General features: G+C 41.5%; 1 protein-coding gene across 10 annotated transcripts in view; it reads left to right on the top strand.

Moving 5' to 3' along the window:
* Nucleotides 1-18,593, top strand: part of LOC147103064 (adhesion G protein-coupled receptor B2-like) — a 1,231,153-nt gene that overhangs the window by 893,155 nt on the left and 319,405 nt on the right. For all 10 annotated transcript variants that reach the window (XR_015072890.1, XM_085962346.1, XM_085962351.1 and 7 more), the window contains one exon: nt 6,101-6,227. Coding sequence is in view for 9 of the 10 variants with exons in the window: in XM_085962346.1 (XP_085818472.1) it covers nt 6,101-6,227 (127 nt within the window). In the remaining variant the exon portion in view is untranslated. The remainder of the gene's footprint in view (nt 1-6,100; nt 6,228-18,593) is intronic.

Genomic DNA, 18,593 nt, shown 5'->3' with positions numbered 1-18,593 from the left:
CCAAGAATGCAAAGTGTTGAAAATAAAGGTTTTAGTGTTTGACAACTCATTAGCAGAAACTTTACATGAACTTTGGATAAAACACCCAAGTGCCTACCCTTGTGTGTTGTTAGTTGGTATGATTGCACTAGGGTGAGGGTGAGTGTGAGGGGTGGTTAGTGAGATGGGAATGTGATAATGTAGATAGAGAGGGTTAGGTGGAGGTGCAAGGTAGTTTGGTGTGAGTAAGGATGTGCAGGAGTAGAGTAGGGAAGGCAGAGTGATGGGGATGTGATGAGAGGCACAGCAGGATGAAGTTGAGTGTGGCTTTGTACTAACTTTTCATGATCTAATGAGATAATTGAAACATTTGCGCCAATGCACCCAGGTCCTCCTGACCACATCCCTGTTTATGACCTCCTCTGCAATGTGCAAGCCGGCTGTGTTGGTCTCCTGGGGAGGTGTCTTCCACACATCGGAAGGGAAGAGGACCTCCCTGCATGCTCTGTCTCCTTCCATAAGCATATGGAGGGAGTCATGGGAGAACCTGGGTGCAGCACTACACCTCTGTGCAATCATTGTCAGTGTTTGCACCACTTCAGTGCTGTAGCACACTGACAGCAAATGTCAAAATAAAGTTGACCATTGTCCCTTTAAGGGAACCAGCTGATGACGCATCGTGAATGACGTCACCAGACCCGCTTCCTCAATTGGACTGGGAAACACGCTGAGTGGGCTTAACAAGCCCTATCAACGGAAAATAATTTTACAGAGCGGAATGGAGTGAGCAGCGGGTCCGTGACCTGCCACCGACGCTGGCCGCACCGGATTCGCCGGGGTAAGGAAATTCTCGGCCGCAGAGTCTGAACCAGAAAGTATAAATTAGAATATTTAGTTCAATGTAAAATCATGTATAGAAAGTGAAATAAAGAGGAAAAGATAGATGGGATTAAGAGAGAGATAAAAGAATCAGAAAGAAAATGTTAAAAAAAATTATTTCAATTTTTAACTTTTTAAAATCTCCAACAATAATTAAAATCTGAAGGAATGCAATTCCACACTTGCAAAAGTAAATTTTCAGCGTCAGTGAGGTTGTTTGGCAGTAATTAAGACTTAACACGTCTTTAAAAACTCGCTCACACCTTAATGCACAAGCCCTAACTTTTTCTGGCGTGTTTAATGGGTAAGTACAGCAACTTCATGCTCTTCATGTATTTTAATGCCGAATCTCTCGGCGAGGCACTGGTATAGCAAAGCTTGTGGAGGAGCAGGGCAACTTGGACAGTAACTTCCAGATTTCCACGTTTAACTATGCATGTGTAAACTCTGGATGTTGCTGTCTGATTTACTCATTGTTATTAACGCAAAATCCGGGTTAAAGTCACATCAGAAGGACAGCATCCCTCACGAAGTAGCCCTCCCTCCTGGAACATTACCCATAATCTGTGTTTGTTTAAGTCCCAAACTGGGGCATGAAACCATGGCTATTTGAGCCAGATGTGTGAGTGTTATTGACAATTTTCTTCAGGTGAGACTGAGGAAGAGTTGGAAAGAGATGATGGGGAGGGGGGATTAATTTTACTTAATCATTCCTAGGTATTAATTTATGGAATTTGTCAGTTCTGTAGGTGCTAGGGTTGACAACTCTGATTGGATGTGTTACTGGAGGTTTCAATGACCTCCCAATCAAACAGACTATTTTCCCCATCTCCAATACTTTTATATCTGACAAATAAAAGTGCTCAAGTTTTTTTTGATGGACCATATGATTGTTTCAAAACATACCAAGTTATAAGAACTACAGAAAAAATAGACAAAATATTAGAAGGGGAGGCGTAGCCTTAGTGAATAAAGGATGAAATCACTTCAATCTTCTTCTTTCGTATAGTAGTAGCAAAGCAAATCAAATGTCAATATCTAAGTCAGATATCCAGGCCAAAGCTTCCGGTGTAACAGTGTGGCTATCTTGTAGGCTGCCTGTGAATTTCCTCTGAGGGCAGTGCGCGATGATGTGCTCCAGGGTCTGATTAGGAGCTCCGCAGTCACATGATGGAGATGCTTTAATTTTCCATCTATAATAAGAGAGGATATAACGGATTTAAGCAGGCAGTGGAGACTTTATGGGTAGAATTACGAAATAGAAAAAGATTTAAGACTGTAGTGGGAGTTGTGTATAGGCCCCCTAGTAGCAACTGTGAAGTGGTATAATGTATAAATGCAGAGATTAGACAAGCATGTAATAAAGGCAAAGTGGTTTTAATGGGGGATTTTAACTTTCATATAGATTGGGATAAGCAGACTAGCACACATCAATTTCTTGAGTGTGTTCAGGATAGTTTTCTGCAATAATATGTCCTAGAACCAGCAAGGGGGCATGCCATATTACATTTAATAATGAGCCAGATATAGTTAACAGTCTAACTGTGCGTGAACATTTATCTAATAGCGAGCATAACCTGTTCATGTTCAACATAGGCCCGTTTTTTCCGATCGGAGGCTTCCTGCGTGCGGAGGCCTCCGATCTGGAAAAAATCTACGAACTTACCTGAGGGCTCCCGAGGTGTGTATACTTCCGCTCCTGGGCCTCTCCAAACTCAAAATGCGCAGGGCCCACGTATCCCAGGGGTGCAGGCAGTTCGCAAGCGTCCCTGGGATCACGTGGGCCATGGGGAGCCAATAGGAGAAGGGAATCTCCCTTCATACACTTGACAGATAGACCTGTCAAATATATGAATGGAGATCACTCCAAAAACACTGTTAAACATTAAATAATTTTTTAAAAAACCATCACATTTTTAAAATGAGTTGAAATTACAATAAATTAAATATTTTAAACAAAAATTTAATTTTTTGAAAAAAATAAAGTTTTTTATGGGGCTAAAAATAAACTTACCTTTTTTAAAGTATTTTTAAATGATAAATGAGTGAAATTAAAAAAAACTTTTTTCAACTCTTATGCTGGTAAAAACTGCTTTTACCAGGCGTATGATTTCTAAGGGTTTTCTGCGGGTGGAGGTTCTCCAGAAAGCGGAACTATCCACCCGCAGAGGCCCTTCACCAGGGCAGGCGTCCGATCTGTCAAGAGCATTCTTGATAGATCGGAAATACCGGGTTTCAGCGCATGCGCTTCGCATGCCTGAAACCGGCACTTCCGAAGTCCCTACGGGTGTGCACACAGCTCATACACACCCGTAGGCATCGGAATATACGGCCCATTGTGTTCAAAAGGGAGAAATGTGAAACAGCTACTAAGATTCTAGATTTAGGTAAGGCTGACTTCAATGCGATGAGACAGAGACTGTCCACAGTAAACTGGGCAAATCAGTTAATGGGTAAAACTACAGATCAGTGGGAGGTGTTCAAAAATAATTTAAAATGATACAGAATCAGTTTACACCCCTAAGGGGCAGGCACTCTATTTGCCAAAAAAAAGCCATGGACGACTAAAGAGGTAAGGGACAACATAAAACTAAAGGAAAAAGCATGCAAAAATTCAAAAAGGTCCTGGCAACTGGGAGAGATACAAAGAACAACAAAAGATGACAAAACAGATAGTAAGAACTACAAAAAGGGAGTATGAAAAGAAATTTGCAAGGGATAGCAAATTCAACACAAAAAATATTTACAATTATATGAGGAAAAAGAGGGTAATCAGGAACAATGTGGGCCCCTTGAAAACTGATAATGGTGATATTGTCAATTAAAATAAGGAAATGGCGGTTTTGTGAATAATTATTTTTGTGTCAGTATTTACAGTAGAGGAAGAGGATAGCATGCCGGACATCCCAAGGAAACTAATATTGAATCAGGGACGGGGACTCAATAAAATTAACGTAAGCAAAATAACAGTAATGAAGAAAATAATGGCACTAAAGAGTGAAAAATCCCCGGGACCAGATGGTTTCCATCCCAGAGTTTTAAAGGAAGTAGGTGAGAACATTGCAGATACTCTAACTATAATCTTCCAAAGTTCTCTCGATTTAAGAACCATTCCTTTAGATTGGAAACTTGTGCATGTCACTCTGCTATTTAAGAAATGTGAGAGGGAAACCAGGGAATTATAGACCAGTTAGCCTAACATCTGTTATCAGAAAATTACTAGAGTTTATAATTAGTGATAGACTGACTCAACACCGTGAAAATTTTCCACTGATCAGAGAGAGTCAGCAAATAGATTTCAATGTAGGTAAATGTGAGGTCATCCACTTTGGACTTAAAAAGGATAGAAGAGAGTACTTTCTAAATGGTGAAAAGCTAGAAACAGTGGAGATCCAAAGAGACTTGGCGGTCCAGGTACATAGATCATTAAAATATCATGAACAGGTACAGAAAATAATCAAAAAGCCTAATGGAATGCTGGCCTTTATATCTAGAGGACTAGAATACAAGGGGCTAGAAGTTATGCTACAGCTATACAAAGCCCTGGTTAGACCTTGTGAGCAGTTCTGGGCACCACACCTTAGGAAGGATATATTAGCCTTGGAGGGAGTGCAGCGTAGATTTACCAGAATGATACCTGGACTCCAAGGGTTAAATCATGAGGAGAGATTACACAAACTAGGTTTGTATTCCCTGGAATTTAGAAGATTAAGGGGTGATTTGATCAAAGTTTTCAAGATATTAAGGGGAACTGATAGGGTAGAGAGAAACTATTTCCGCTGGTTGGGGAGTCGAGGACTAGGGGAATAGTCTAAAACTTAGAGCCAGACCTTTCAGGAGTGAAGTTAGGAAAGACTTCTACAAGCAAAGGGTGGTAGAAGTGTGGAACTCTCTTCCACAAACGGGAATTGATGCTAGATCAATTGTTAATTTTATATCCAAGATTGATAGAGTTTTGTTAACCAAAGGTATTGAGGGATATGGGGCAAAGGTGGGTATATGGAGTTAGGTCGCAGATCAGCCATGATCTCATTGAATTGTGGAACAGGCTCGAGGGGCTAAATGTTCCCATGTTCAGTTCTGGGCACCGCACCTCAGGAACGATATAGTGGCCTTGAAGGGGGGTGCAGCGCATATTCACCAGAATGATACCAAATGGCCTACTCCTGTTCCTATGTTGCTATGTTCCATGCTAAAGGGGTTTTGGGGAGTGAATGTCACTGGGTTCTCTAGCTTGTCCGTTTTAAGTTGGTCTGAAGAGCTGAGCACCCCTGTCAAAACAAGGTAGGTATTGTTTACACTACTCCCAATCTTTGGTCCTCCCAACATTTTGGGGAATGACTATTTGAACTACCAAAGGGCAGGGAAAATTCTGAGCTGGATGTTCATTTCGGTCTTGTTGCTGACATGTACTGCTTCAAATGTTACCATTAAATGACGGGCGCCCGATCCTTCACAAATTGTTTTCCAAAAGGACTAAATTAAAGTCGGGCATATTTTATTGCCACGGAATCAATACGCATAGTTTAAAAACGCTTGCGTCTGGCGTATATTCTGGGCTGACGCTGGGAGACCATCGTCATTGAGAAAGGTGATGAATTGCATTGTAGCCCCTGCTCGATTTAATTCCCCCAAACTCTCCGCCGTTGCTGATACTTCAGTTCCTGAGCACTTGGTTCAATCCAGCGTGAGCGGCGCCAGAATCTAGGCCATTTGCAAAGAGATTTGCTGGGGGAGGGGGAGAGAATCGATCCAGCGGCGCGATCCATCGCCCAGATAGGAGATGACTGGAAGCGATAGTGGCTTTGGCAGCTCGCCGCTGAGCATTGAACGAGTGCCGGCTGACGTGTTGGCATTGCTGGCGGTGCGTTCACTTGCACTGAGCTCAACGCGGGAAAGAAGAAGTTGCGCGAAGTGACAGAGGTGGGCAACTGAAGAGAAAAATACACCGATCATCAGACTAAACGTGGTCTGAAAGGATTTTTTAAATTATCATTAAAGAGCTTTTACGTTATGGTAACGTGTGCGCGATCCTTACGGCGATACGGAGAGTGTGGGGATCTCGTCTGCTCATTGATTGATGTAACAACACTTGCCTGATGTTAATGTGTTTGTTTTCCCGTTTCCTTCCCTTCATCACTGAACAGTGCTTAGCTGATCGCTCATTTAAGCAGAATGAAAGCAGGCTACTGTCTGATATCTCACGTTTCTCTCTCTCTCTCCCTCCCTCTCTTTATCGCAGGGACTCTGGTCCAGGGAGCTGGGACCCTCAGGGCTGTGAAACAGTGCATACACAAGCAGCACACACTAAATGTCTCTGTAATCAACTGGCCACTTTCGCCATTTTAGCCCAGCAACCGAGAGATTCGGTGAGTATAGTAAAAAAAATAAAATGCCTGATTGCATTTCACGCCTACAGGCTGTTTTGGAATTCATTTATGATTTTATTTTCTCCTATGCTTCAAAGATTACAGTAAAATATAATTGGCGTGTCTTTTAAAAATCCCTGGGAAAGGACCAGTATTGAATTAATATTACTGGGGGGCGGGGGGGGGGGGTGGTTACACAAAGACCGCATTACACTGTGTATGTTTCTGTTACATACATTGTTTCATTTCTATTTTTAAATCATCTTTTGATTGGAGTAAGGTTTTTTATGCAAAACTGTTACACCGAATGAAGTTTTAACTTAAATATTTATCAGGCATATATAAATGTTCTCAATAAAGGTTATTGTGAAATTAGAAGTGCTTCGCGCCCTGGTGGTAGCATAGTGCGTTCTAACCCCAGTTGACCGTGAACCTTCACACCTTTGGTGTGTTATCGATGGCCCGAGGCGCGCTGGCGGGCTTGGAGATGAAATATCGCAAATGTTAGAACTTGCAAAGAGAATGCGGGTGATTCTTGAGTAAAGAAAAACAACACTATCTGAATTACTTTTCAAAGGTGATGTCCTCGAGGGTCAGAGGCTTTCGTTTTATGACTTTCAACAGTTTGGAAGTTTACATATGTTAGTTTTGCGTTGAGTCATTTACGGATGATCTGTTTCATAAAGGGAATCACAGGATCCCAGTACCACAGTTAAGCCAGTGGACCTAAGCACATAGCAGAGTGTGCTACGTTCAGTTGGGTCTATCCCTTATATTTAAATAAGCTATCGTACTTGGATCAGTCTAAAATGGGGACGTAATTTTAGCTTGAGGAATTTTAGGGACTTTAGGGGTTGCGCTATGAAACCGAATATGGAAACTTGTGATTATGCACTTTATCTAGATTTGTGGCCTTGGTTTTTGTATATTGGAACATGGCTGGTGAAGAAGTAGATCACATTGGATTAATGTTATGTTTTAGGTATTTTAATGTTATTTTGCACATTGAAGTTCATTTGAACATTGCATTGCAGGTGTCCTTTAATAAAGTTGATTATTATTATTATATTATTATTATTTGAATGCTGAGAAGTGGTAGCAGCAGTGTCGAAACAGGGCTATTTGGTACATGTCACGCTCATTGAAAGTCGTCCTGTGACAAAGTGAAAGAAAGAAAGACTTACATTTATATAACGCCTTTCACGACCTCAGGACATCCCAAAGCGCTTTACAGCCAATGAAGTAGTTTTTATGAAGTGTCGTCACTGTTGTAATGTACGAAACAAAGTGGTGTCACAAGGTCTTATTTTACCACTCCTGAGGCCATCTTATAAGTAATGGTTTCATATTTCATTTCAATTCATCAAGTCCCTGTGATGATGATCCTGATGATTCCTGTTGTTGAAACTACTGGGCATTGCAGTTAGGGACAAATTGGGCCACAATTATACAGTTTTCTGTCTAATTAATTGTACACAGTGTTAAAGGGTTGTGCTGCCACAGTTAAATGTCTGGTAATTGAGTTTCAGCACAGGGTAGGGTGCTGTGATGCATCAATATCATTGTGCCATAAGTCAACTTCAATCTTGTTTTAATAAAAACAAAGACAAAAATATGGATATGGCATTCAGAAAGCCACAGCCTGAACTTGTAATAATGCCCAACACAGTGCAGAACTTGGAGTGCAGGCTACGGTGAGCTGTTCCCAGAAATGATGCATTGACTGAAAATTTCACCTTTAAAACTGTGATTACCATTTTAATTTAATTTGTTGTTTTTAAATTGGGTGTTTTTTTCTGCTCCTCAAGTTGATGAGCTACGTCACTGTCAGAGAATGGATTATTTTTTGGTCACTTTCCTTAATTTTTTTAATTAATTCTTTGGATGTAGACGTACTGGAAAGACCGACGTTTATTGCCCATCCTTAGTTGCCCCGAGAAGGTGGTGGTGAGCCTTGTTAAACTGCTGCAGTCCATACAGTGAAGGAGTTCCCACAGTGCTGTTAAATAGAATTACAGGTACATCGAATTTACAGCACAGAAATAGGCCATTTGGCCCAACTGGTCTATGCCGATGTTTATGCTCCACAAGAGCCTCCTCCCACCTTACTTCATCTCACCCTATCAGCATATCCTTCCATTCCTTTCTCCCTCATGTACTTATCTAGCTACCCCTTAAATATCTATGCTGCTCGCTGCAACTACTCCATGTGGTAGCAAGTTCCACAGTCTAATCACTCTCTGGGTAAAAAAGTTTCTTCTGAATTCTTTTTTGTATTTATTATTGCCTATCTTCTATTTGGACTCCCCCACAAGTGGAAACATCTTCTCTATCTACCCTTCATCATTTTAAAAACCTCTATTAGTTTACTCCTCAGCCTTCTCTTTTCTAGAGAAAAGAGAGCCAGCCTGTTTTGTCTGTTCTAATAGTTATAACCTTTCAGTTCAGGTATCATATTTGTGAATCTTTTCTGTACCTTTTCTAGTGCCTCTACATCCTTTTTGTTATATGGAGACCAGAACTATACACAATACTTTAAGTGTGGTCTAACGAAGGTTCTATATAAGTTTAACATAACTTCTCTGCTTTTCAATTCTATTCCTATCTCCCTTTTTAAATATAGGACTAACATTAGCGTAGGGAGTTCCAAGATTTTGACAGAGACAATGAAGGAATGGTGATATATGTCCAAATCCAGCTGGTGTGTGACTTAGAGGGGAACTTGCAGGTGATGGTGTTTCCATGGACTTGCTGCCTTGTCCTTCTAGATGGTTGAGGTTGCTGGTTTGAGATGTGTTAGTATCAATTGCTTAGCGGCAAGTAATGAATAGTTTAGATGTAGAGTAAAGCTTTCTCCATTCTGCTCCATCAAGTACTCCAAGGTCAAAATGTTTTTTGGTGCACTGAAATATTCATTCTACTTTACCTCATACAGTACTCGGGTGCATCATGAGTTAAATGGACAGTAAAGCTTCCTCTATTCTGCCCTAGCAACATAACTAATAGAAGGTTAGAAAAAGCATCCATATGGACAACTAACAGAAGTTTAGAAACAGAATCCATATGGATTGAACTAAAAGATAAGAAGGGATCGATCATGCTAATAGGGGTATACTACAGACCACCTAATAGTGGAAAGGATATGGAGGAAGAAATATTTTATTTATTCGTTCATGGGATGTGGGTGTTGCTGGCAAGGCCATAATTTAGTGCTCATCCCTAATTGCCCTTGAGAAGGTGGTGGTGAGCTGCCTTCTTCAATACTGCAGTCCATGTGGTGAAGGTACTCCCACAGTGCTGTTAGGGAGGAAGTTCCAGGATTTTGAACCAGCGACAATGAAGGAACGGCGATATATTTCCAAGACAGGATGATGTGTGACTTGGAGGGGAACTTGGAGGTGATGGTGTTCCCATGCACCTGCTGCCCTTGTCCTTCTAGGTGGAAGAGGTCGCAGGTTTGGGAGGTGCTGTCAAGGAAGCCTTGGCGAGTTGCTGCAGTGCATCTTGTAGATGGTACACACTGCAGCCACGGTGCGCCGGTGGTGGAGGGAGTGAATGTTTAAGGTGGTGGATGGGCTAATTATCTGGACTACTTTGTCCTGAATCGTGTTGAACTTCCTGAATGTTGTTGGAGCTGCACTCATCCAGGCAAGTGGAGAGTATTCCCTCAATCCTGACTTATGCCTTGTAGATGGTAGAAAGGAGTCAGGAGGTGAGTTACTCGCTGAAGAATACCAGCCTCTGATCTCTTATAGCCACAGTATTTATGTGGCTGGTCCAGTTAAGTTTCTGATCAATGGTGACCCCCATGATGTTGATGGTGGGGGATTCAGCAATGGTAATGCCGTTGAATGTCAAGGGGTGGTGGTTAAACTCTCTCTTGCTGGAGATAGTCATTGCTTGGCACTTGTGTGGTGCAAATGTTGCTTGTCACTTATCAGCCCAAGCCTGAATGTTGTTCAGGTCTTGCTGCATGCAGGTATGGACTGCTTCATTATCTGAGGAGTTCTGACCTTATGATGGCGGGAAGGTCATTGATGAAGCAGCTGAAGATGGTTGGACCTGGGACATTACCCAGAGGAACTCCTGCAGCAATGTCCGGGGGCTGAGATGATTGGCCTCCAACAACTACAACCATCTTCTTTTGTGCTAGGTATGACTCCAGCCAATGGAGATTTTATGCAAGCAAATATGTGAACTGATTAAAGGACATAGAATAATAATCATGAGAGATTTTAACTACACACAAATAAACTGGCAAGAAGAGCTAGCAAAAGAGGTACAGGGAATAGAGTTGTTTTCTGTGTTTGCAGGACTCCTTTCTTACCCAGTATGGAAAAAAGCCCCACAAGAAAGGGAGCAATGCTGGATCTAGTAATGGGAAATGAACCAGAACAGATAAGAGAAGTTAGCATTGGGAAACATCTAGGCAATAGCAATCACAACTTAATAAGGTTTAAGATAAAGATTGAGAAGGACATAAGTAAGACAAAGACTAAAGTAATAAATTGGGAAAAATCTGATTTTAAGGGGATGAGAATGGAACGAGAGAAAGTAAACTGGAAAAAAATACTGACAATCAAAGAAATAGAGCAGCAGTGGGAAACATTTAAAACGGTGATCAATAGAGTCCAGGAGAAATATATCCCACTAAAAATCAAGAACAAACTAGCCTGTAATGACACACCATGGATGAATAAATAAATAAGGGGAAAATTGAAACTAAAGTAATAGGCATACACTAAGTAGATAGACAAGGACAGGATGACATAAGGCAATATGAAAAGCTCAGGAAAGAAGTCAAAAAAATAATTAGGAAGGCAAAGAGACTAAAAAATTAAATTTTCAAGAGATATGAAAAGAAATAGTAAAGTATTCTGCAGACACATCAATAACAAAAGAAAAATCAGGATAGAGATAGGGCCACTAAGGGATACACAAGATAAACACACAGTTAATGACAGCAAAATGGCAGAAATATTAAATAATTACTTTGCCTCAGTACTTACCAGGGAAATTAATATGGTGACATGACATTAGAAGCAGAAATCAAAAAAGATATAAAGACATTTAAGATAGAAAGGGTGAGATAATTGATAAACTAATCCAACTTAGAACAACAACAACTTTTATTTATATAGTGCCTTTAATGTAGTAAAATGTCCCAAGGTGCTGCACAGGAGTATTTTAAGACAAAAAGTTTGACACCGATCCACATAAGGATAAATTAGGGCAGATGATCAAAAGCTTGGTCAAAGAGATAAAACCCCCCTGGTGCGGATGGATTGCATCCGGTCGTATTAAAAGAAGTTAGGAAAGAGATAGCAGAGGCACTATTACACATATATAAAAATTCATTCGAAAAGGGAATAGTGCCAGAAGGCTGGTGCACAGCTAATGTAATTTCTATATTTAAAAAGGGAGATAGAACAAGTCCAGGGAACTATAGACCAATTAGCTTAACATCGTTAGGAAAGATAATGGAATCCTTATTCAAAGGTGTAATAGATAAACATCTAGAAACTGATAATATAACAAAGACAAGTCAGCACAAATTTCAAAAAGAAAGTTCATGCTTGACCAACCCTATTGAATTATTTGTAGACGTTACAGAAAGGATAGATAAGGGTAATGTATTGGATGTAATATATTTAGATTTCCAAAAGCCTTCGATAAGGTACCACATAGTAGACTCATGACTAAGATCAGAACATGTGGAGTCAGGTGTCACATAGCCGAATGCAAAGCCAGCTGGCTACAAAACAGAAAACAGCGAGTAGGGGTTAAAGGTAGTTACTCAGACTGGCAAATGGTGGGAAGTGATGTTCCACAAGGATCGGTGCTGGGACCACTGTTGTTCACTATTTACATAAATGATTCGGATGCGTGAATCGGAAGTACAATTTCAAAATTTGTGGATGACAAATTGGGGGGTGTAGTTAATACAGGGACTGCGACAAAATACAGGGAGTCACTAATAAACTTGCAGCATGGATGTGACGTACGTGTCATTGGCAAATGAACTTCAGTATATTTTAGTGTGAGGTGGTACATTTTGGTAGGAAGAATAAGGAGGCCACATACTCCTTGGAAAATAAGAATCTAAATGAGGTAGAGGAACAGAGGGACCTGGGGGTACAGATACACAAATCACTAAAAGTAGCGACACAGGTTAATAAGGCCATAAAAAAGCAAACAAAACATGGGGTTCATTTCTGGAGGAATATAATTGAAAAGCAGAGAAGTTATGTTAAACTTGTATAGAACCTTGGTTAGAACACACTTGGAGTACTGTGAACAGCTCTGGTCTCCATATTATAAAAAGGATATAGAAGCCCTGGAGAAGGTGCAAAAAAGATTTATTAGAATGACACCAGAACTGAGAGGTTATACCTATCAGGAAAAATTGAACAGGTTGTGGCTCTTTTTTCTAGAAAAGAGAAATCTGAAAGGTGACCTGATAGAGGTCTTTAAGATTATTAAAGGGTTTGATAGGGTCGACGTACAGAAGATGTTTCCACTTGCAGGGGCGACCCGAACTAGTCACTAATAAAGCCAATAGGGAATTCAGGAGAATCTCAGGAGAGTAGTTAGAATATGGAACTCGCGAACAGAAGTAGTTAGAATCATAGAATAGTACAGCACAGAGAGAGGCCATTTGGCCCATTGAGTCTTTCCAAGAGCAATCCAGTTAGCCCCTCTCCCCCGCTCTTTCCCCATATCCCTGCAATTTTTTCTCCTTCGAGTATTCATCCAATTCCCTTTCGAAGGCTAGTATTGAATCTGTATCCATCACCCTGTCGGGCAGCGCATTCCAAATTGGAACCGGCTCATTGCGTAGAAAAGTTTTTCCTGATGTCGCCTGTTTCTTTTACCAATCACTTTAAATCTATGCCCTCTGGTTATCGACCCTTCAGCCATTGGAAACAGTTTCTCATTGAGGCGACTACCATTGATGCATTTAAGGAGATGCTAGATAAGCACATGAGGGAGAAAGGAATAGAAGGTTATATTGATGGATTCGATGAAGAAGTGTGGGTGGAGGCCCATGTGGAGCATAAACACCGGCATGGACTTTTTGCACTGAATGGTTTGTTTCAGTGCTGTAAATACTATGTAATATCATGGGCTGGATTTTGCCAATTGGGAGCTTTTGGAGACGGGACTCCCACTTGTCGGGTTTCAGTCCCGCCTCCATCAGCTTCTGTCCAACCCATGCTATTTTCCCTTGATTGACCTTGTTAAGTCCACCCAGCGGGCTTAGCAGGCCAATTAGGGAAAGCCGGTTACAGAGAACGTCAACGTATGACGTTGCATTTTGACAGATGAATTGTCATCGTTTGACAGCTCTGTGAAGCTGTCAAACACTGACATTCTCTGTAGTTTGATGATTTTTTGAACTCAAGACTCATCAAACCTCTTTATTTACCAGAAATGAGATGGTTGCTGCATTGGAGAATGCAGCGGCCATCTGTCATCTCTGCCGCGGAGGTGCGAGACTCCGCATACTCACCGATTGAAGCCTGCAGGAAGAAACAAAGGTAAGTAAACTTTTACTAACACTTTCCACTTACCTCTCCACACTTGCACCCATCACTTACCTTCACAGCACACTTTTGCACCCCTCCGATCCCTGCAGACCCACTGCTCGCCTCTGTGACCCTGGCGGGGTTCAGAGTCTTCGGGAAGCCCGCACTTGTGTGGGCAAAATGGGGATAATCCTCTTATCTGCCTGTTAACTACCTGTTAATAGGCAGATAAGTGGCACTAATCCCCTTCCCGCCTCCAAGGAGACGGGACCCAGCACGGGTCGGCTACCCGCCCCCTGGCACAGAGGTGGGTTGGGGGCGGGTTGGGCACCCACCCCCAGATTCTGCCATTTTCCCGGCAGTCCCACCTCCATACCCGCCTCCCCGGGGCTGGCAAGATCGCACTCCATAACTTCAGCTTCAGAAGTGATGCCCTCCTGCACCACGTGACACTTTTGCTTGCTTTACCAGAACCCATTATGGCCTCTTGAGTGAAATTGTCAATTAGAGACAATTTACAAGCAGATTTTGGATTCCTGACCACCAACAACTGAATTGTGACAGGCCAGATTCAATCCAGTTGGGGTGCTTGCATCTGTTCAAGGTTTGAGACTTGCATCCTATCAGTTTAGGTTGAATTCCAGCCCAAGTCTCAGGACTGAAAAGACAATGATACAACCAACTATGTGAGATAGTCTCTCAGAACTTTTTAAATCATGTAACAGGGCAGACATGAAGCAGCTAATCTGGAAAATTAAACTTTGAGAAGTTCCCAAGTAGATTATCAAGCTATCTTTTTATATCTTTTTCAATTTTCTCCCATTTTGCAGTCCATTTTCCTGAAGCCAATGACTCTTTCTGGCTGGCAACTCTCCATTACCTCGCCCATTCTTCATGGATAGTAAATGCCAACAGGCCATTTACCATGAAGGCCATCACAACTGAAGCAGATCCCGTTCTCACCTAATGTGCACACTCACACTTTTCAGCAGGTGTCACTGGAAATTGATCAGGACTAGGAACCAGAGCTGATTTCTTTTCTCCTCCCTAGTCCAGTGGATTTGAGGCCACATGTAGCAGTCAGTTGCTGTACTGGTTGAGACGATCTAACTCAGCGCAGAATGTGAGTTGAACCCGAGAGTTACAATCAGCGCTTTATTCTCCAGCGTTATAGACAACCTTTTCCTCACCAGATCTTTAAATAAGAGCAATGCCATATTTGAAATACTGCAGTTTTCCCAAAGTTTAAGCTAATTTATACAGAATAGCAACTAGGATACAGAAGATTTAAATGTGGAGTGAGAGATACCTAGAAGTGATACGCAGGCTGTCGTCTAATGGGAAGGGTCAGATTATGTCATAAATTGGAGAGTGGAGGCTTCATTTAGCTTTCAGTATTGTTTTGACACAGCATCTTTCAGTGTGCTCCTTGATGCAAAATTCATTCATGAAGGGGTAGAAATGTGTTATACCGTCAAAGCAGTCACTTACAGCAATTTACAGTTTCCGTACTACAGACTGTAACACAATCAAATAGGATGCTAATTATATTATTAATGAACGAGCAAACCTTGAGTGGCACGTGTAAATCATCAGTACTCAAAATGAGATTAGGTGAGAGGAATTTTTCAGGAATTCTTCATGCTGTGGACTTCCATATTTGTGTTTTATTTTGGCTGATGTCGAATACTCCAGAGGACAGTGAGAGTATCTGCGTAATTCTGTGGAAGTCACCCTGAGTGGAAGGTGAGTGCAAATGAATGATTTTCAGGCTTGAATGGACCAGCTGAAATGCTGTATTGTGCCTAACACACTGGGACAAGGGGATGGAGAGAGACATATATCGGAATTTGCATAGTTTTGTGGAAGTCCCCTGAGTAGAAATTGAGTACGGAGAAGTGATCTGTTCCTTTGTTAACTCTCCAGCAATCCATTACTGGATTGTTTTTTCCACTCTCCAACAAAGAAGGGAGGCAAAAACTAATTGTCATTCAAACTGCAGCTATCCTTCAAAATCAGAACCTTAGTGACATAGGAGATGGGATGTGAAGTGAGTCCCGTGGTGTGTACCTGTTGTGAGATGTTTATTATAGTCAGAGCTGCGGAGGTCAGACAGAATTCTTGTTGGGAGCACTATCAGTTAATGAAGGTTTTAAAGGAACATATAGCAGTTTGGAGAGTAAGGTTGATGTGCTGAGAGAGGTCTGTGAGTGTGAAGTTTTAATTTCAGTGTGAATAGCTCACTGATCGTACATGGCTGGTATTGGATTCAGTAAGCAAGATAGATGGGTAGTGGATTAGATACGCCAGTTGCATGAATTCCTGTTAATGAAATGAAAGGGGGAAAGGCAGGCAAAGGGGTAATAGGAAGAGAAACAGTAAGAGAGTTGGAAGATCAGTGGAATAATGCACGGAAAAGAAGTGTTGAACAGTTTTCATGTTCTGAATAATACTAAAGATGCTATTAAGGATTGGGAGGCTATAATTGAAGAGGAAAACAGATTAAAGGAATAAGAGAAGAAGCATTGGTGCAAGAAAGAAAAGTAATGACAATAGAAGAATCAATGGACAGTTCTTTCTGTCATAAAGATAAGTCTAACGAAGCAATGACTTACCTGCCGGTGCAGGGATCGGAGATATTGAGAAACATAGGAAACTGGTGATGAGTAAGTACTACGTAGTTGTACATGCAGGAATTACATGATGAGAGAGCTCAAAAATAGATTTGGACATTGTCACGTTTTGGGATTTCAGTCTACACTGCCACAGGGTGGGGGGAGCGGGTGGTTCTTATTGTGATATATATGTTAAAAATGCAGAATGCTTTGTGATAGTCTGAAAGAAGCCAAAATAATAAAAATTTATAGTTGCAATCACATTAACAGCCACTTGCAGTGCGTCCTTAATCATGAGGTTGTCTGTAGGTCTTCTGTACCTGGGGCTGCAGACACGATGGCAGAGTGGTGCCACTGGTGCCATGTGATTTCCCTAGCCGTTTTCTTGGCACCTGCCTGTCCACAGTTGCCAGTGACACCATGATGTGCACCAGCAATAATTTCTAAGATTTGCCAACTAGAAACATAGAAATTTGTTAGATGGAATGAACAAGGTCCATCTAGTTCACCTTCTACCATCCTGGTAGTCACATGATACAATGATAATGGAGTCGTTGAATAATTATAGCGACCAATCTCTATCAATTAGTCTACAACAGACCCAGACATGACACAAGGAAAACCCCAATGGTGGAGAGCTTTGGGAACCATAGGTCCAAAGTCACCTGTTCCTCTGAAGCATGCTACACTTACCACATGTCATGTCTCAAATTACTCTTATGCTATATCCCAAAGTGTTATTTTCTGAAAGAAATCTATCTAATTTGCATTTGACTGAATCAATACTATCTGCTGTCTCCCTAGGGAGTCTGTTCCATAGATTGGCCACTCGTTCACTGAAATACTGTTTCCACAGATTAGTTTTGAAATTACCCCCCTTTAAGCAGGCCATGTTCTCTGGTTCTACTTTTCTGGACAAGGTGAAACAACTTGTCATGTTCTACATTATCTAGTCCTTTTAGACTCCAAAAAACGATAATCATATCACCTCTCAACCTTCTCTTTTCTAGTAAGAACATGCCCAATTTACATAATCACTTCTCATATCCAATTCCTCCAGCCCCACAATCATTCTGGTTGCTCTCTTCTGCATCCTTTCAGTAGTTGCAATATCCTTTATGTACTGCAGAAACCAGAACTGTTCACAGTTTTCTAAGTGCGGTTGCACCAATGATTTATAAAGTGTCAGGATTACAGTACCTCACTATTTCAGCTTAACATTGACCTTTTAATACATCTGGACATATGATTTGATTTACTCACTTCCACCAAGCATTGTTACAAAACTTCAATTTATTGTCAATTAGGATCCCCAGATCTCTTTCCTCTTCCATGTGCATTACTTTCTTTCCATTTAATTATTACACAGAATTTACAGCACAGAAACAGGCCATTCGGCCCAACAGGTCTATGCTGGTGTTTATGTTCCACATGAGCCTCCTCCCACCTTACTTCATCTCACCCTTCTGTTTCTTTGTTCCTCATGTACTTATCTAGCTTCTCCTTAAATGCATCTATACTATTCACCTGAGCCACTCCATGTGGCAGCAATTTCCACATTCTCACTACTCGCTGTACCCTCTCAGTTCTGGTATCATCCTTGTAAATCTTTTTTGCAGTTTCTCCAGTGCTTCATTTCTCTCAGTGTGGTCTAACCAAGGTTCTACATAAGTTTAACAGAAGCTTCCTTCCTAATGCGATAAATTTAGCATGAAGGACCTCTGCTCTACTTTTACCTCTGTTAATCGTTTCCACATGGACGACAACAATTGGTTCATCACCTGCTCTCTCTCGCATTCTGTCAAAACCGGGACATCAGATCCTTGACCCGTGCACTCGAAGGCAACACACCATTTATTTTTCTGCACCCGGTTTGCACAGAATTCTGTCTGTAAACTGAATAATCAAAACCCCATATACCATAACTTATCTGCTATTATTTCTCTTTTTCCTACCTCCCTTGAGGCTGCTGGATTGCCACAGTGCATGGCATACCCTCGCCTGTCACAGAGTCATAACAGCACAGAAGGGTGCCATTCAGCCCATCGGATCCATGCCGGCTCTCTGCAGAGCAATCGAGTCAGTCCCATTCCCCCGCTCTATCCCGTAGCCCTGCAAGTTTATTTCCCTCAAGTGTCTCTCCAGTCTCCCCTTGAAAACATTGAGTGTCTCCGCTTCCACCACTTCCGTCGGCAGCGAGTTCCAGGTCCTCACCACTCGCT

This window comes from Somniosus microcephalus, chromosome 20, assembly GCF_052327205.1.
Source record: "Somniosus microcephalus isolate GS21.2 chromosome 20, FLI_Smic_1.0, whole genome shotgun sequence".
NCBI lineage: Eukaryota > Metazoa > Chordata > Chondrichthyes > Squaliformes > Somniosidae > Somniosus > Somniosus microcephalus.
Note: the sequence above shows the minus strand (reverse complement) of the source record. Positions and strands in the feature narration are given on the sequence as shown.